The sequence below is a fragment of the Passer montanus genome, unplaced genomic scaffold (assembly GCF_014805655.1).
Source record: "Passer montanus isolate IOZ18808 unplaced genomic scaffold, ASM1480565v1 scaffold11, whole genome shotgun sequence".
Taxonomy (NCBI): domain Eukaryota; kingdom Metazoa; phylum Chordata; class Aves; order Passeriformes; family Passeridae; genus Passer; species Passer montanus.
The window spans coordinates 6,179,046-6,199,926 of NW_024357613.1; the positions used below are offsets into that span (position 1 = coordinate 6,179,046).

The 20,881-nt window shown below is 34.5% G+C and overlaps 1 protein-coding gene across 1 annotated transcript in view; it reads left to right on the forward strand.

Annotated features, from left to right (window-relative positions):
* Nucleotides 1-20,881, forward strand: part of ASCC3 (activating signal cointegrator 1 complex subunit 3) — a 251,135-nt gene that overhangs the window by 196,848 nt on the left and 33,406 nt on the right. The window contains exons 33-36 of the mRNA XM_039727495.1: nucleotides 1,350-1,482; nucleotides 4,079-4,204; nucleotides 13,358-13,469; nucleotides 13,733-13,867. Coding sequence (XP_039583429.1) covers nucleotides 1,350-1,482; nucleotides 4,079-4,204; nucleotides 13,358-13,469; nucleotides 13,733-13,867 — 506 coding nt within the window. The remainder of the gene's footprint in view (nucleotides 1-1,349; nucleotides 1,483-4,078; nucleotides 4,205-13,357; nucleotides 13,470-13,732; nucleotides 13,868-20,881) is intronic.

Here is a 20,881-nt window from a genome sequence, read left to right on the forward strand (position 1 = left end):
GCTAAGTCCATTTCCTATATGGTATTATGCACAATTTAATTCACCACACAGAACAGCAAGAAGTTGTTTCATCACCCTCCTGTGTACACACCTATTCAGAAGCAGCAGATTTAAACTAGTTTCATTCTACATCTTAATGTCACTCCTAAGCTAACTTAGGAGTTTAAAAGGAAATAAACTCATAATAAAAGGAAATAAACTCATAAAAAACATTGCTTTCTATATACAAGTCAGTGTACAAGTAAAAATATGTTACTAAAAACTCACAAATGGGCTGTCTGTTTCTCCTGTTATGGTCAGTTGATGTATCCCATTCTTTACTTTCTGGATTTTCCTTCCTCAACAGAGCTTTGGGCCAAAAGCTTACTGATTCTTAAATAAATCATTTCAAAACGCCCGGTGCTGCAAGTCACATACTGGGCAGGTATGATAGAGCTCATACAGACTATACAAAACATTAAAACTTGTAAAATAAAGATGTAAAACGTATGTATTGCTTTCCATTGTTTCTTCTAACTGAAATAGCAGTTGCAGGTACCAGAAGGATTCAGAGCCCTGGTGAATGAGACACAAAACAACCTATACAGATGCACTTCTCAAATGAAGACAAACAAATACATGATAAGCATGCTTATCCTTGGGGGCAGGTAGCAAGTTGAGCATGTTTGCATAAACTAGTATTTTCAGTGTTTACTGAAGTCATTAATTAGTATTTACAAATAATGGTGTGTAGGTAGCGTGTCTGAGCGAGCTTTTAAATCAGTATATTATGGTGTGATGTAAGGACAACATACAATATGAAACCATCTCCACTCCAGTGATAATCACTAATATAATTTAAGTGGTAAATATAAAATAGTGCTTATTAATTAGAAATTGCCTATACCATTTTATCTCTAAAACATTCAAAACCTAGGAAATTGTATCTAGCAGAAAAGCCTACATGAGGAACTTGTGTAAGTGTGAAGTCAAGTATTTGAAAATTAGGAAATGATAGACAATTGTCATTGTAGCCTTCATGAGTTCTCTTACTCATCATCTTCAATTGCATGTGATAAAATGAGGAATGGATGTGGGATGAAAGGAGAATAAAGGCAATTTATATTAGATATAAGCCTAGATTCTATTGTCATGGGTGGTCTTTAAGTACACAAGAAGATTGTCTCTGACAGAAAGAAGTTCATCATAACTTTATCTGAGATGGAAAAAAAACAGTAGTGTCAAAGCCAATAGGGCATACAAGGCCAAAATAATGCAAAAAACCTATATTGTACATTATACAGACATAAATACATTTGTTTATACATCCAAACAAATATTTGGTTTATACATTATTGTCTCTCTGGCAGATGTGCTTCAGATGATGGGGCGTGCTGGCAGACCACAGTTCGATGACCAAGGAAAAGCTGTCATTCTAGTTCATGATATTAAGAAAGACTTCTACAAAAAATTCCTTTATGAACCTTTCCCAGTGGAATCAAGGTAAAGATAAAACAATCAGAAAAGCTGATCAAATTGTAAGCAGTACGATAAATGAGGGATAGAGGAAATGGAAACAAAATTCCTGTGCTGGATAAGTCCTAAACACTGAGGTCAAGAGGAAGACAATTTTAAAAAAGAAATTACCAATCTTTATGTATAAAAACCCTTTTTTCCATGAGTTTTGAAGCACTGCTGAGCTCATGAGTCCATTCCCAAATAATGCCACAACTGCCTCTCCATTTAACGGTGTTGTCTCAGACATGTGAAAGCACAAACTGTTCTTCAAGGGCAGTGTTTAGGACAACTATCCATGATCCTCAAAACCCTCTTTGAAATTATGTGGGAAGTTACTAATAGGAAAAAAACAAGGTGAGTTTCTAGCACTTTTTACCTAGAATATTTATATCATTATCGATAACCATTCTTGAAAATCTCAAAAGTGCAATAAGTTCAGTTTTCAAGTTTACATGGTGTAAACTCTTACTAACCAGTTTTAACATATCTTTCCCTATAAAATTGCAAGATTTTTGTGAGAAGTGTAGAAACAGCACCTTTTTGCAGCCTCTTGGAACCTAGTTGATGGAGAGTTTTCTGTCCAATTGATGAAGAGTTTTCTGTCTGTGCTTTGGTTTTGATATTTTTAATATATTTAGTTGTTCAATGAGAAGCCAAACTAGTTACATTGGTCTCCTGTAGAGGAATGTTTCATGGAGCAATGCTCAGACATCTAATAAAGCATGGACATTACTGAAAGCTTTTCTCAGTGGCGAAGAATTCACAGTATTGTTCTTGTAAGGAAAATTTATCCCTCAACATAAGTGATAATGGGACCTCTGTCTGCTCAGGAAACTTGTTGGAGTTTGAGAGAGCAATCCACTTTTGAAATGTAGTTGAAATGGGCTGGTGTATTTGAAACTTAATTTCTGTGGTGCACAGACAGACATACAATTTTTGCAAACAAAGAATGTGGAAACATACACTTCATTTCCTTAGGAAACCACACGTTTTTAACATAGAAATTTCACTTAGCACATAAGTCTAGGAGTTGAACTTCTTCAAAATGATAGCTAATAAGTGAAAAGAATGTGATTAAAATGTTGATGATATATCCAGACTGCATGGCATTAGCATAAACTAAGAAATATCTCTATTCCTTGGGAAGTGATGTTTCTAAAGAAAGAAATGATATCTTCCATATAAGAGTGGTAATCACACCTTTGTTCATGTTTGGAAGACTATAAATACTCTATATTACTAGTAACTCTATTTGTGTTTTTATGTTTACTTTGTAGTTCTGATATGTTCCAATTTTTATTATTAAAAAAAGAATATTTTATAAATTTGCATAGAGTCACATATTAATAACAATCTTGTTAAGTTCTCTGTAGGTTGTAAACCATGTAACTTAGGTTTGTCTTAGTCTCTTTTATGATCAAGTATTTCGTATCTTCAGAGGGATACTGGTTGGGATTTTTTGGGGGGTTTTTAGTTTTGGAATGCTTTCCCATCTGTTTTAACAAAGAGCAGATTTATCAGCTTTGTGTAGTATTTCCAATTTGTAAAAGTAAATTCATAGTTTTTTAATTTACATTTTTTCTAAAAGCCATTATTTACATATTTAATTGTAAGACTTGAGTACTCAACTCATAACAGTCCTTGTGCTCTCCCTGATTATGGGCCTGAAACACAGCACATGAGAAACAAAAGAAAATCCAGAAATCCATTACTGTGGAATAGCAATCGAGTCATCTGTCCAGCTTCTGTTGGACAATCTGTGTAGAATGCCTGCAGTTCTGACCCTTAGAAGCATGCAGTCACCAGTACAGAGCAGTAAAACAGCTACTCATGCCAGATTATTCTTTACTTTTAGCAACAGGAAAAGAACATTGGGAGAAGAAAAAGGATATAATACAAGAAAAATTAGGTTGAACCTTAAGGATATTTGCTATTCTCTGATTGAACTCTAGCCAAGCATGATCTCATTAGATACCCTAATGGAGGTCTTTGTTCTGTTTAATGACTGAGTATTTTATTTTTTAAGAATCGTTTAAACCTGCTTTTTTTTATTCTGTTTCTGGGTAAAAGTAGCTGCTCTTATTCTTTTTTTGGGTTGTTTTTTTTTTTTTTTCTGGATGAAGATGAGGCAAAATCCGGGGCAAGCAGTTTTGATGTAATTTTAATAGCCCTGAAGTATTTGTCAAGTATTAGCTAAGCTATTGCCACTGTTTCATTTCCTGTTTGTCTTTCCATATGATTCTCTATTGGATTAAATCAGCATGATCATATGGTCAACATACAATATTCAGAAGTTACAACTGAGTAGCTCCATCTGAATAAGTTCCATGAATGATTTAAACTTGTGCATTCTTTGTCCAATCAAAAAATAATTTGAGCTTCATTCCACTATCATGTAAAGAAGATGACTGACCTTGCAATTACATTCCCCTTTCTTCCCCTCTTTCCTTTTACTGGAAGATAAATATATAATATTTTCAGATTAAAAGTAATAAACCTTTTAATGGACAACTCTGCAAAATATATTACCTGTCTTTGTGATTGTAAAGTCAGCTAAATCCTTTTGTTTCCTGTTCTTCAGCTTGTTAGAGGTGTTGGCTGACCACTTGAATGCTGAAATTGCTGCTGGAACTATTACATCTAAGCAGGACGCAATGGATTATATCACCTGGACTTACTTCTTCCGTCGACTTATAATGAACCCAACGTAAGTATACAATATAAAGGCAATTTAATCTCCAGGTAACTTGAGGTTAGAATTGATGCAAAGGTGATCTGTCTGCTGTTGGAACCTAGAATACTTAAAAATCTCCAGTGTAGGAGCATTGCTGGCCCACATGTGGATTAAAATTCATGAGCACATATTTTTTATAAATTTTACCCTAAATATAAATGCATTTTTTGGCAGATAACTTTACAACTTAGTTAGAGCAATAAAATAACCTTATTGAGAGGACTACATCAGCACCCTAAAATAAAATTCCAGATTATCACATTCCTTTAGATATTGTATTTATAATGCAATACCTTTTTTTTAGCTACCACATTGGTATGTTCTGCTCAGTTTTCTTTAGAAAATTTATTAAGACTTGGACTTTCCTAATAAATGAGAGAATAACTATCAGCTGTTTCTCTGTGATAACGTTTGCTTTCATTAGGGTACCCTGGTGAAACCATGTGTGCAATATTTTCAGTGATTGCTATCATCCTGCCTAGCTCCAGCTGGTATGCAGATCATTCTGAGCTGTTCCACCAGTATAGCCTGCCTTTGCCACAAGGCTGTTTTGGGTAAATGGTGTGTTACCTGTCATGTGATCATTCACCCACTAAAATAATGTGGCAAATAAAGAATTAACTGTTTAGGTCATATTTTTAGATGTACATCTAAATATTTTTAGATGTACTTCAGCGTGTTGCATTTCTGAAATCATGTTAATGTCCATAGCATTTGGCCAAATTTTCTGCCAGGTACTTTATGGGCAAGTGCTGCTGGGAGCCTGCAGGTGATAAAATACTTTCCTTTAATTATTTTTAAGTCTTCATTAGTTTTTAATTCGGCATCTAGTCCTATGCTGAGAATATCCTGCAAAACAAACACAATTTCCATCTAGTCTTCTTGAGAAATAAAAAATGCAGAGCATTAAAACTATAAACTAAAAGCATTTTCAATTTTCTTACTTCATAGCTGACACAATGCATACAGTTATGGGGAGGGTATTTCTCCTCTGAGAGTTAAACTATGATTTTCTAAATGTTATATTTTATCCTTTTTTTAGTATAAAGAGTAAGTACTATTACTTTAAAATGTCTTGCTCTTGAATTGCTTTGGTAAAATGCTGTAGTTGATTTGCTTTTGGCAAGCTTTGATCATGTGGTGTCTGTGGTAGGTACATTTTTTTAAGACATAATATATAGGCCAAAGGTAAGTGTGGAATATACAAATATTGTTTGATTTAATAGGCAATCTCTTCCCAATATAAAAGAAGATTTCCACTTGAGTATGAGGTGGACATGTTGACTGCTGGTCAGTTTTTCTCAGCAGTTTCTTTATTGTCGTGGACAGCTAAATCTGGAGTTATCACAATTTCTACTTCAAAGCAAAAGTTCTGCTATTCTGAGGTGGGAAGAAATTTGTGGAGGGGGAGCAAAAAAAAGGGACTTCATAATGAGATGTAGACTCTTTGCAGTGACAACCAAGATGAACAGATCTTGACTAGTCACACCCATCCCATAGCAGGATAGGAATGAATAATGAAGTTTCTCATGAAATTGGAGTCTTGCATTGGAACACCACACACACAGGTTGGAACAATTGACAAGTTGAGCTCTTTATCCACACAGGTACTCTGCATTCCTTCTGTACTTAGTCCTGCAGGGAAAAAATAATAAGGATATTATTTACTCTGTCAAACAGTTTGTCAAATTATTTCTAGATGCCGAGCACAAATGTAATGGATGTGCATGCATTCCATTCTTTGACATGATTACAGTATTAAGTTTCATCCAAAATCCAAAGCTACTAAACTTAGTTAGTAGTTTTCTTGGACCTACTCTCTGTGGTGTTTTCAGACTTCCTGAAAGCCAAGCAAGCAGTTCCAGCGTGGTCAGTGTTTGAATGAGATAAATCCAAGGAAAGCTGAAGAGTTTTACAAACAGAAGTCAGTGTTTGTTGAGATAATCCTGAATAAGTTGCATTATGGTAATGGAGTTTACTGTGCCATAAAAGAACATATGAAATGATTGATATTATCAAACAAAAAATATTTGTGGCTCTTAATAATACAAAGCTTTTAGGGTTTGGGGGTTTTTTTTCAAAAGAATAGGAGCACAATTGCTGGTTTTCAGTCCAGATGGTTATGCAATACCCATTCCTTGTCACTTGACAAGTTCTTTATTCTTTATCATGTCCTGCCCCAAAGCAATTTTGTTGACTTTCTCTGCACTGTGAAAGAAGAACTATTTTCCAGACAGCAGGTGATTCTACCTTAGTGGTGAATAAGTAATTCCCATATGCATGATTAGTAAAATGCCTTGGGATTCATTGGTATAAAAGTCATTGCATGTGGTGCTGTAAATCCCCAAAATAATGGGCTTAGATAATATGCAGAAGATTTATATTCTCGTTTATTGCCAGTTTTAGCTACTTGTATATTAAAGCTGCATAAACAAACGTAGGATCATCCTATTCCAATCCAGTATCATAAAGTGCCTTACTGAATGCCTGCAATTTGTACTATTGAAGTAATGGTAATCTACCTTTGTTGTGGGATAGAGATCCAAGTATCTTTTTCCTCTAAGTATCCAGATTTCTTCTAAACATGAAGTCATGGTGAAAGTTTTCCTGGCAAAAATCGCAGATAATTTGTTAAAATTCTAATGGTAGTTGTTTTAATGGTGTGGAAAATCATTGCATATTAAAATACTCCTTTTCATCAAACCATTGTAATTTTCTTGTTTGATAAACCCCTGCCTCTCAAACTCTGTGGAATGGGTTTTAACTGTCTAGATAAGAGGTGTAATGGAGCTGTTGCTTTGGGGAAGGAGGGTAGCTGGGTGCTAGTTTAGTTCAGATGCATGACAACTAGTCACGCTCATCCTGTTCAGGAGATGACACATGAATGACAGGGGTGGTCCAAATGAAATTTTTATCAAAGTGTTTCAGTCTCCATATCCAGAGTTTCTTCCCTGTTCTTCCCTTCCCTCAAAACATTAATCGTAAGTGCAGAACTTTTCACAGTTTCTGTACTACTTGTACTACTACATGTACTACAACAACATGTACCCCTTTCCACATGGAGCTGTAGTCGCTACGTTCTTTACTTAGTCAAGGTCATAGCACACGGATCAGCAAAGGGCCTTGTTCTTTGCAAGGGGCTAGTTTGACAGGCTCATCTATCTCCATTCCTTGGCTGAAATACCTTGGGTATTTCATTCTTTTACCCTTATAAAAGATTATAATTGTGACTTTCTATAAAAGAGAAATGTCTATGAGAAACATTTTCTGTAAATCAGGTTATGATGTTTTCCAGATACATGTGCAGTAAAAGAGAAATAGAAATTTACAACATATGTAAAGTTAAGCAGAATCAGCTTTCATTTGGAAAGTTAATTTTTAGATATCCTATGAGCACACTTCACATCATTATTAAAATGTGCATGGCTATTTATGTATTTATATGTGAGAGTGCATATGTGTACATGTGCACACTTACAAAACCAGTTTCTGTGTAAAGTCCTTGTGAAAATCTGAAAAAATATCTTTTATTATTTCATTCTGAGAATTATTATGAACGGATTTTTTTCCTTTGATATCAATTTTGCAAAGTTTTTTGGGGTGAATGAATGATACAGTATAAATTATAGTCTCAGACTGATGATGCCCTTATCATACATTTATGTTTTACTTTAAATTTCATTTTCTCATTATGATTATCTGAGCATGTGAATAAAACAGATGAATACAAATTATGGTTATATACTGGTCCAATATATTTTCTGCTGCTATGATGACAGGTAATATCATGGTAAAAGTCAGTCAGAATGAAATACCTATGTATTTTGGTAACAGTTATTCAGAATTTTAGGGTTAATTTGGAAGTGTGTCAGAAAGGAGATTACTGAAGTTAAATTAGCTAAGATTAAGAGATAAAATGGAAAATTTTGACAGTAGCTAAACTTACAGAAGCTAGAATGTGCAAGTATTTTGTACTTCAGTGATTACTAATAACCATATTTTCATAAACAGATATTTCACAAAGGACTTTACCAAAGAACTCCTCCTTTTACAATGGCATTTAGACCTATGTGCATGTACTGATATATATGCATGTATGTGTATTTAATAAATGACAGCTATAGGCATTATTATGAATTTAATAACTAGAGTTTGTTCTTTGGAATTATTAGGGTCACAGTGATGTGGAAAGTACAGGAATGTAGTTCATAGTCTAGTTTTACCAAATATTCAGACAGATAAAGATTTGCTGAGTCTGTCAGACAGGGAAGCCCCAGGCTGCTGAATGTCTGAGCTGCCTCCTGCTTCCCAGTCTGCTGCATCTTGGGTAACAACACAAAGCTGAAGACTCCGCATCTCTCCATCCAGAAAGAAAATTCCCATCATTTTCTTCCTACTCCTGGATATGATTTATCTGTAAAAATTATCTGTTGGAACATATGATAGTAAAAAGAAAAATCTTATCAATATGTGAGCAAATTTATGTTTGGCTATGACCTCTCATCTCTCATGAATGCATCTTGGGAGATAAACTGTCTTGCAAATGTTATAATTAGAAGCACTGATGTGGGGGTAAATACTTTGCTGATGTCAGAGAAATTGAACTTGGTTTTGTTCCTCTTAAATGACCACAATGTACAGTATACTAAAAGCTGAGTAAAGATAGCAATGTATCTGTTTTTCCCACCTGGCATACGCAAAGACATGGATACAGGAAAACATGATAGAGGTAAAATACAGGGTGGCATTACTGTCTGCAGCATGTGTGCACTCTGGAATGCCTTTTTGCAAGTCAGTCACAGACTCCAGAGTCAGTAATGCCTTAACAACAAAAGTGAGTTGGTACTTAAAGTCATATCTCTCTCTGGCTGTTAAGATTCATCAGTTGTGCCATATACTCTGTACCATTTCCATGGTGCTATTTGGAGATGGCAGCTGCTGAAGCTGATGAAAGTAAATATAAATGATGACTGCAGTAAAGGGACCCAGATTACTACCTATGCTCCCCCACACTTTTTAATAACAAAATTCTGCTTTCAGAACTCTAAAATCTCAGAAAGCACACTTTCTTGCTATCAAATGTATGCTGTGGATTTGCTGTTTCTTGCATTTGTTTCAAACAACCTATTGACTAGCAAGTTTCTTCTTTAATATTTTTTGGCTGACTCTTGTCACCGATTTTCATTATGTGTGTCACTATTACCACCGTATAATCTGAACATAAAAAACATGGTGCTGTAACAAATGACTCCACAGCATTGACAGTTATAGCAGGACCATTTCAAGGCTGATGAAAAATTTCCCAGAGAGATCTCAGGTCAGGTTTACATAAGCTAAACAGGAAATGATTGCCACCATTCACATTAAATCCTAAATGTTTTGTGTAACTTCATCTACATTTTATGTTCCTGCACGTCTCTCTGTCTGTCTCAGCTGATGAAATTCCACACTTCCTTAGATTAGAGAAATAAGTTCATGTTTCACAGTTTGTTGTTCTTGCTAATCTCTACAAGGTTTTGGGATTTTAAATATGTTATTTAATAGACAATAAAAAGTTCCTTCAGCTTTTGATTGTTTAAATTTTACATACTTTGTAAATTTTTATGATACCTAGGGGTTTGTTACTGCTTTTTCCCCGTGGACTACTAATGGAAGTTAGCCTGTCTAGCCCATGTGCTAGATGCTGTTAGGATAAAACTGCCTTTGACTTTCACACCTCTCAGGGGACGAGTAATTGTTGTGTTCAAACAGCCTGTAATTGTGATCCCGCTGGCTTTCTCAGTACGCTTCTGGCTATTAGAATCATTAAACAACTCAGCACCTGTTAACAGCATTGTAAATATTCAACCCTGCTTGTGTGCAGGTTGAGTCCAATATAGGAGAAGGCTTACAGAGCCCAGCCTCATAAATTAGAGCTTCTGACAAGTCAATTATTGTGAAACTGGGCTTCACTGTGAAATAAATGAAATAGTGTGCTGATAAAAAGGTGGGCTGTCTGTTTATAGCAAAGGGGAACTAATGACTAGATGATTCAATGCAGTGAGCATGAAACTGCATTGTTTTTATTCTTTATCTGTAATTAAATAGTTAGGCAATATTGCTTCATAGAGGAGCTCACGTATTATGCAGTTTTTATACTTGGAACATACCAACATGAAGAATTCAACTTGCATTTTTTCCTGAGCATTGAAATCTAATGTCATGATACCTCTGTTTTCACTAATGATTTTAACAGTCTTTCAAGATGAATGGCTTTGATTTTTATTAGGGGAAAATGTGTTCAATGACCAAGAAGCTCCTGTGGGTGTGCTCAAAATTATATCTGCCTCATTACAGACAGTAGTTAAAACATACTGGTACCACTTCACTCAAGATTGCAAACCATTCAAGATTTTTCTTTACATTGTTTTATTTCCACTAGGCAGCTACATATTCATTCCTTTAACAACAAATTATAAAACAGAAAATTTAAAATTCACAAAATAATTTGAAAGATATTATAAATTCCTTTATGACGATAAATTAGTAAACTGCAGTGAAATTCTGCAAATTAGTCAGAGAACAAGATCACAAACCTGTTTGAATTAGTGTCTTAAATTACATTCTCAGGAAAGAATTTCAGTGTATTGCCCATGTTCCTTTTTTCCATTTTATCAGTATTCATCCTGAATGTTATGGTACTGCAAATAGAGATGCTGAAATTATGTGGTGGAAGTCTGAATACCATGACAACAAAGTGCCTTAATTATAAGCATTTCAGAGTATTCTATCAATTTAGAGAGAACTAATAACAACTCATTAGTGGTTTAGGAGTATAAAATAGAAATTTTTTTCACCTCCTTAAACAACTTATTTAGCTAATTTGCTCAATTATTTTCAGAAGGTAAACAAAATTTGACAAAGTAATTCCTGCTAATAACCAGAAAATAAATGTGATTGGTGATGTCAGGCAAATAAAATGGGCAGATAGAAATTTTGACCATTTTGTATTATCACTGTTTCACTTAATTTAAAAGGACACTCATGAAATTTAGGTTGCATAAAAAAAAACAACTGTTAGAATAATTTTTCAACAAATGAGTTTTCTTTGCATGAGTCTGATAATATATGGCTGGCTACTGCATAAAACATGTAATTCAATACAGATATTTCTGTTAGTTTGGTTTGGTTTTGGACTATAGGTGTGTTGTAAGTATTTCAAATCATCTCAGCATGAACCCATATAAAAAGTCACAGAGTTGAATATTCCACTGCTGTGTATGTGTGCTTTGCAGTTGTCTCATGTAGCTGGCTGGTATCAGAACACATTTTTTAAAACTTTTTCTTATGATAGTACTGGTTTATTCCAACTTTACCCAATTATAAGTGAATATTCAAAGCTTCAGAGAATTAATCCCATAGTTTGGAATTAATAGCAAGAGGAAAATATCTGGGCATTGCAATATTGCTATTCAGCACTCAGGCTTTTTCAGTTATGCTACTGCTATTTAAAGAGATGTATGGTAAAAACTTTGTTTAAGAAAATAATAATGCAAATCAGATTATGTAAATTAAGCAGTTAGTGAGGATGTTTGTAGCTTATAAAATTTAATTCCATCTTTTGAAATTTGCAAGCAGCAGCATTACAGTAAATGATGTAGAATTTAACTCAGAGAATGGGATTCATCTGCCCAAATGTAACATCCACAACTGAACTGGTTGTCTAAAGTTTTGGTTTTTTAATCAGTGATTACGTTTTGCTTCATCCTGAAGTAGATATCTAAAATACTTCAGATGAATAGCATTCTGCAGGTGCACATTTCTTTTCAGTGACAGTGAAAGGAGTTTAAAAAAATGAACTCAGGTACAGCAGTAACTTTGTAAAATTGGCTAAAATGAATCTCAGCATGCTCTTTTGCAGCCTGTTGTTCACCTGCACAAGATAGCATTGAAAGAACCCACTCTTGATTGCAGTGGGGCTATTTCAAGTGGGAATGCTGAGTACATCATAAGAGTAGTAAATTTTAGTAAAGCAAGGAGCATCTTTCATCATTGCACAATCTCAATAGTCTATTTCTGCCATAGTATTTGACAGAATTAAATGAGCAATGACTGCCTTTTTTATTCTGTTTTTTAACAATTCAGTAAATTGTCAGATTTTATCTTTGTTTTAATTCTGCTTTGAAATAGCATGGTTTAATTACTCTGCTTAAATTCAAAATTTTAAAGCTTTCTAAGCATACTCATTACTAATTGAACTTAATTGTTGCTTTCTGATCTGCTGCCTTTGCTGAATCTAGGGACACAAGTCCTTACTGCATTTTTATCTGGAGTAAAAGTTGCCACTGAAATCATGTTGGTTTATATGAGTAAAATCTTATAATACACCTCCACCTCTACAGTTAAAGAGTGCAAACTTCAATCACTGTGTCTTTTTTATATGCTAACATAAAAAGAAAATGCATTTTGGCCCACTTTATAAGCATTTTTCCTTCATATAGAGAACTAAGCCATTGTGATGGTATAGTTTACCTAAACATTTTGTCTGACAATGAGCATGTGAAGGAACCATATTAACAAATACCCTATTCCTTTTTTTAGCAATTCTAACTTTGAGAATAAAATATCACAGAACTGTACCAACAAACACCACCATTTGGATTTATATAAGTTTACATTTTCAGGAGATATCAATGTATGCCTAGTTTTACTTTCAGAGTTGCAGGATGTAAGGACAGTTGCTCTCCTGGGTGGGTGTTCTTCCTTCATCTTGAAGTTAAAATACTGTTACTTGTGTTAGCATTGCTCGTTCACTTTCACACTTATCAGGAAAGTAAAATTTTCCCACTAACAAAATAGAGCCCATTCAGTTCTGTTTGTATCAACCTTTCTATTAACATATGGACCAATTGCCATCTTTCATATATACATGCTTGTCTTATATTGGTTACTCCCACAAACCATTTAAGAATCATGGATTTCTTGTTAATCTTTGTAAAGCACTGTGTTTAATTGTTTAATGTGGATATTTACTGTTTCATGCGTATGTTGTAGAAGTCTTGTAAGTATTCCTAGAAGACACTGTTGTTAAAAATCTTCAGACTGTAAAAAATATTCATGCAATGCATCTGTTCTCCTTTTATCTAGTTACTATAACTTGGATGATGTGAGCCATGACACTATGAATAAGTACCTCTCAAGTCTTGTTGAGAAATCCCTGTTTGATTTGGAAGGCTCCTACTGTATTGAAGTTGGGGAGGTAAGACTAATCTGTGCCTTACAAGACTCAGTAAGATACACGCTCCTAGGAGCTGTGAACAGCTAGATACATACTTCTTGATGGGCGATGTTACAGTTTGCCTTTGTTAGACTTACATTGAAAGCTCTTGTGCCTAAATTATAATGCTGAATTGTTTTTTGTGTTCTCTCTTAAAAGTAGTCTGAACGTGTTTCACAGTTGTGTAGGAACACATTAGACTGAACCCCTTGGGATCTCTGTGTGTTTGATTCTTTTTCTCACAGGACAATCGCAGCATTGAGCCACTGACATACGGCCGTATCGCCTCCTATTACTATTTGAAGCATCCAACTATTGGGATGTTCAAGGATCAGTTGAAACCTGAAAGCAGTATTGAAGAATTGCTCTTAATTCTGACAGTAAGTGCTGATATTTCTTAAATATATATATATTCTATTCTTAAAAACGCAAGTATATGAAAAAAACATGCAAAATAAAGAAGAGCCTTTCTCTCCAATCTCTAATTAAATTTTTTATTATTGTTTTGAGAAACATATCTGAATAATTTTTGATGTTTCAAGTGTTTCATCTTATCAGTACATCAAAATTACTTTATACACTTATTTCTCTTCTTACATCCCTTTATAATGTGCAGGATCTATACAAATCTGATATTTGTCTTTTCTAAGTTGGGTATATTACTAAAATGCCATAGGAATGACTGCTTACACTAAATCTGTAGCAGCATCATCACTTTGTCCTGGGATAATCCGGAAGATAGAGCAGCTTTAAGGGGTAGGGGAAACATATGGGAAACACCTCCTTCCTAGAATTTCTGCTTTCCCTTTTCCCAGCCACCTCCCAGTCTTGAGGTCATAACCTGCAATAACAGCATCTCCCACAGTTAATCTAGAGTGTGCAGAGAAGTGCAATGCAAGGCCACAGGCACACTGTATGATGCCCTGTGTTAGTATTACATTCTCACCATAAAAAAATCAAGGTTTACTCCATTTTCCTTTTTAAGTACTTACCTAGTTACAACTACAGATTTTCCTTTTTCAACACAGTATAATTCTACTTCTATAAATATATTTCAAATCAAGAAGTGCCTGAATATTATCCAGGAAAACTTATTTCTACCCCCATATTATTATAGTCTCTGCTACATTAAATACATTATATAGGTGACCCAAGTTCAGTAATTCTGATTTCTAAGTCTTACCTTTAAAATTTCAAGTCCTGTCTTACAGTTTTTATATATCTTACTTTTGTATTAATTATTGTTTCGGCATGCTGCCAGAACATCTCTGAGGAGAAATACAAGAAGTTAAAATAGTGCTATTCACTATTCAACAGTTTGCAACTGAACAAAACCTGATCAGCATTTTATGAGACTAGGAAAACCACTTTTCTAGTACAGGGACTTTTCTTCCTGATAAATTTAAAGCACCTGCTGCAAACATTCAGAGTGTTACAGCTCAGAAATAAAGGCCACAATAATCTTTTGTAATGGAAACTGTTAGACAGCCTAAATAGGGGAATTGCTATCACTGACCCTGCAGTATCTGTTGTTCTGCTGCCAGAAAACATTGCAATTACACTAAATGAAATTCAGTGCATTCGGGTCAATTCAAAATGGTGATCATCCACAATACCTAGATATGTGGTATGTAAAATAACTGAAATTTTAAGAAGAAATACCCACATGTGAACAGAAGTTAACTAATATAGTGTTGAGTATTCAAGAAGAGAGCTTTACTCCAGCTGCTGTCTCTTTAAAATCTCCTCTCTAGTGAAAATTTTCTGCACCTAGACATGTCAGGATTTTTTTTCCAGGCAAATTTGGTAAGGAAAGTTTGAGAATATTAGCAGAGATGGCATTTCATAACACTACCTTAGCTGATGACCAGGATATGGGAGAGGAATGATGGAAAAAGAACCTACTGCTGCAGTGTTTGAATTTGTCTATTTGAACTGTGTACATTCATTAATTGTAAAAGTAACTGGCAAATATTTCTATTGTAGATGAAACTTAGGACGCTAATGTTTGGTAGAGATTGTAAAATTTTAAGTTCATTAATCTTGCTTTAATTTTTTCTAATTTTTAATTTCCAGATAATAAAGTTTTGTAAGTTATCCATTTGCAATCTCAAGAGGAATGAGACTAAAAATAAAATTGCTTAGGGGTCAAAATGCGCCATGTGTATCAATTTTAAAGATGAAAAGCATTTATGAGTGCTGGATGCCATTAGAGCTGACAGCTCTTGCTTACTTTTTATGTGGATGTTGATTCTCATAATTACTAGTGGAACTACTATTCTGTCTTGTTGAAGGTGCAAAATGAAAGGTTTTTTTCAATCTGATGTAGTGTTGAAAAGAAATGCCATTTCAACAGTTACTGCCAAGGATGTTTTTTCCCCCCTAAACACTGCGCATTAATGAGTTTTATAATTGCAGCAGTTGCTTCACACCTCTATTGTTAACCAATGACATTACATCTGCCTCACTCCACTGTTGCCCTCCTCCTTCTTATTGAAGCATTTAGCGGTTTTGGCAATAGGGAATTACATGGCATGGGGTAAGTAGTCTAATTAGATATAAGTGAAAATCCTGAGGGAAAAGGATGTTTAAAAAGTAATTTGAAGAATCTCTTAATGATGCTGAAACTGAAAGCTGTAGCTATAGTACAAAAAGGCCCATTACCATTACAAAAATAATTATAATTGTGATTATTCTTCTGATTACTGTTTTCAAGTTTCAAATTTGGACTGTGTTTTTTGAGAATAACCATCCAAGCATTTCTCATGCAGTTGCAGGATTTCATAGATGTAACATGTATTCTTAGTTGGAGTTTTAACTAAGCTTACAAACCTTTAGATCTTTACAAGTTTCTGATGTATATAAGGAATGCAGACATGAACAATTAGAAGAAAGTAAATCTTGATTTTGCTTTTCTAATGGGATATATATACCAAATATATAATTAACTTGGAGAGTAGCAAAAGTTTGTTTAAAACAAACTGTGGAAAAAAGCAAGATTTTGTTCAAGAATTCAGAAATTTAGGATTGCATTAAGGGGGTTAAATCTGAGTTTTATTAAGGGATTTTGAGTTTCAGATTGATAGTTTTGCATGTTGAATGGAAGTGTTCAAAATTCAGGGTTGATCACCAGTGAATGATCAAGGAATCTTTACAACTCATGTGAAAAAGTAGTTGTGAGTCATCCAGTTTCTAGTGTTGGTGGATATCTCAAAAAAGACGCAATAGCAGGACTTACTTTCACTTTGTGGAAGACTACTCATAGTCTCCTCCAGTATCTGTTCTTTTCTCTGTTTTTATTTTATCTTTTCATTTTGATCATCTGCCAGAATTTTGCAAGATCAAATTATTTTTTTTCCCCATTCTGGTGTAGGGGTTGAGTATTCATAACATGAACAGGAGCATGGCACATGGCACAGCCCAACAGTAATGTTGGAAATATACAGTAATAAATGATTCAGCTAGGTGAGTGAAAATCCCCTTGTGGTTTCCCTGCTCCTCTCAGTAAATCTGTACCTGAGATGTTTGAGATGTCTTGGGTTTGCAGTTAGCAGGTGGAACTTCACATTCAGTTATTTTTGTCACTGGCTTGTACTAGTGGACTGGTGGGGTTTTTTCTGAGAGAAAATGTTTGATTTTTTCCGTAGAGCTTTCTTTAAAGCTTTCCTAACCGTGCTTAGGCAGTGGTAATCCAAATGAGCTTAATCACTGTTGAGTTATGGTGCTTCTTGCATTAAGTATTATTGATGAGAAAGTGTTCATGAATTATTACTGACAGGCTGGATTTCCCTAAGGTGCCTAAAGACTGTTTCCTTTAATTCTGATAGTTAGGTGCAGAGATTAAAAAGAGGTCTAGGTAAAAAAATGATGATAGATACTTCAGGGTAATTCTTGTCGTTTTCTGTACAAATGTTTTTAAAATCAAATAGCAGTTTGTTGTGCCTTGAGGAAAGAAAGTCTGTCTTTCTGATTGATCAGGGCTGTGACACCTAGATCCACTAGTTTCATGATTTTTGGTGATTTTTAATTTATCTTGTTGTCTGGTTAATATTTACAGAGCAAAAAATTTGTCATACCTGTCCATACCAGACAGTGAAGGGGAGAACATCATTCCCATCTTTCATCCCTTGTTTTATTTCCATGTTGTCCCTGATTTTTTTTTTTTAATTCTGCCTACAAAAGAGAACTGGTTGGTTTTCATGTGCCTACTGCTGTCTTTCATGTAAACTGTTAATAAGAGAGGGGTTTTTTTCCTTAGAAAAGGGAGCTTAGAGAGAGAACATGGTATTTTTGTTATAGTGGAACATCTGTGTCTGTCTTTCTGTGATACAAACATAGACATAGAAGTTTGGTCTCCATATGACTCTTCCCTTTATTTCTTTCTGAAAATAGATATGGTGACACTGGCTTGTATTAGACTAAGTAATTTGGAATTAGCAGCAGAAAATCTGTCATTGATGGAATCACAGACTTGGAAGTTATAAGGAGGAAGTTCATGAAACAGGCACTCTCCATTCAAAATACATAGATAGAAAATTAGTATAGTTATTAATACCTTATCTGTCTTTCATTACCTGCTAGGTATTTGTACTATGAGAACCTAGATAACTCAATTAACCTGTAGCTTTACTTCCTCTTCATCACTGTTGGCAATTTCTATTCCAACCAGGGAAATATGCAGTTCTTTGTGAGTATTTACACTCTCAGTCTAAAATTATTTTATTTCTGTATGGGGATTCTGTTGCTGATTTGGTCTCCTGTGAAGGGGGTGCAAAGGCTTTTGACTCAGTGATAAACCATCTTTTCAACAGGTCTCTATTTAAACACCAGGGAAGGAGGAATTAATGCCTCACAAAAATACTGTCAAAAAAAGAAGCTGATGCGATCTGTTTCGTTTAGTATTTTCCCTGCAAGCCATAGCAGAAACATTGCTTTTAGGAATTTTTAAGATATTATATAAAACTGGGTTTCTGTTCTTTAGTCATTTCAGGAAAAAATCAGATCACTCTTCCTAAGTCAGTCAGTGTTTACAGTTAGTGTGAAATTATATTTGCATTTAATTTAGAAGAAAATAAAGGTGCTACTATGATTTTCTTCCAGGCATAAAAGCACAGCAAAACTATATTCATTAAGTTATTCTTTTTTAATATGGCATTTCAGTGTCAATAATTGAAGTATTTTATAATGTAAAATTTATGTCAGATGGAAAACAATTTATTACATGCTAGGCTGTAAAGAACTTCCATGTCTGATTTCACATCTATGGTACACTCAACAATATGAACATCAGTGCTGTGGCCTCAGCCATTATTCATATTTTAGTAATAGAATAAATATTTTTGTGTATTTTTAACAGAAGAAAACTGTTACCTCTTACAATGAAATCTTTTCTTTACAATAAATCTATACTGTTCAATGCATAAAGTTCATCTTTAACACTGACATTTCCTGGATAATTGACTTAATTTTTGTATAGTCCATATTCTCCAGGTTTTAATGTTAAAGCATTTGTGCTTCAGTTCTCACTTGAATCATGTAGATGGTATGACACTGTGTTTAACAGCTTAAATTTTAAAATTAAGTAGGGGTTCATGAAAACAAAACAAAATACTACAATGCATTTCAACAGCATCCAAATTTCATCATCTATATCCAGTATATTCAAAAATATCTTGTACGTAGTAGAAAAAGTACTTATATAGATACTCACACATTTAATTAGTCTTGATTTTTCTCTAGTTCCAGTAGATGGAGCAGTTTTTAATGTTGCTGTAGTACTTGAATTTAGTAATTTTTTTCTAGCATCATGACACAACTATTTCCTGGTCTTCTTTTTCCAAATGATTGTTTGAGCTTTCGTTTGAAGGTGTAATATGCTGGTTTCCTTCCCAGGAAAGCACAGTCCATTAGTAAATCAAGGTAACAATGCCCACCAGTGACAGCTAACTCAACATGGCATAAGTCTTCCATTTTTATGGGATCAATAAGAAAGAATTACAGTCAAAACCAGGAAATACAAATCCTTTCCATCTCCAGTATACATGAATTTCTAACTTCCAATTTATAGGTCTCTTTTTTTCCCCATCAAATCTTCTTATTTAATTTCTGTCATCATATGCCTGTTGGAAAAACAAAACAAACAAACAAAAAAACCAACCAAATAAAAAAAAAAACTACACCTAACTGAACCAATACTCACAAAAGCTACATTAAAACTTATTTTAAAGTTGTAGCTAAATGTTTCTGAAAAACATTTGCCATGACAAAAGCCATTAAACAAGAACTGTTATCTTGGATATATTATAAGGAGTTTTTTTCAGTTTTTTTTCTTTTATTTGCTGTGATTGCAGTGCAGCATGCAAGGGAAAAACTTTTGGAAGTGTATATAGCTGTGGTAGTAGAAAGCAGTAGCCTCAGGCTATATCCCCATTTTGAACACCTGCTTTAATAACCATTTCTACCAGAAAAATGGGGAAATAAATTCCTTTACCAGGATGCAGTTATAGCAGCAAAACACTGGTGTATACAAATGGAAAGTATTCTGAGAGGCAGGCTGACAGAAGCACTGTCCTGGTCTGGTGAAGGTGAACATTGGCTGCCATCTCTGGCAAATCAGTGTTTGCCTATGGTAGAAGGAAGTTCAGTGATAGCAAGCTTGGCTTAGCTGACTGCTCAAAGCTGCATGCAGTTCTACCATGGACCACTCACTTGTTTGTCTCTTTTAACACAAGATTTCTTTTTTACTTGCTGCTTGACAGAATCATAGCCACCGTCATGCAAGGTTTCAAATTATGCAGAGTTGTATGCATGAGTGTATTCATACAGGAGTATTCATACAGGAGAAGGAATGGCTTTTTTCAGCAGTCATGTCATGTGGCTGTATGTTTTCAAATAGACAATATATTTGTTGAAATAATGTTTGTGTTTGTTGGAACAGAAGTGAAGTTCTCAACAGCATCTTTATTATGGTAAAGCTGCATGTTTTATAATCTGTAAGGCTGCTTTGAGCAATGTCTGTGTGTTCTCATGTCCCAAATGCTCCAGCAGGAAGTCTTACAAGCTCAGTTTCTATTTAGCAAGTCAATTCAGGTTCTACCTGCTTTATTTCTCCCAGTTTGTAATTGAAGCCGGATAAGCAAATTTAGGCCTTCTGCACTCTGCAATTCTTTTGTCTTAATTGGCTTCTAGATAATGCCTTTGCCTTTGGTAGATGTATACAATTGTACTACAAGTTGTAACAGTTAACAATCATATTGATAACTTTGTTCTCATAGAATACAGTTCACTTAGAGACACCAACTGGGCCATACAGACTGCTGTTTAAAGGCACAAAAATTCTTTTCTCTGTCAGCACAGAAAATATTGCTTGTAAGACTCTTGAGAGGATGACATTG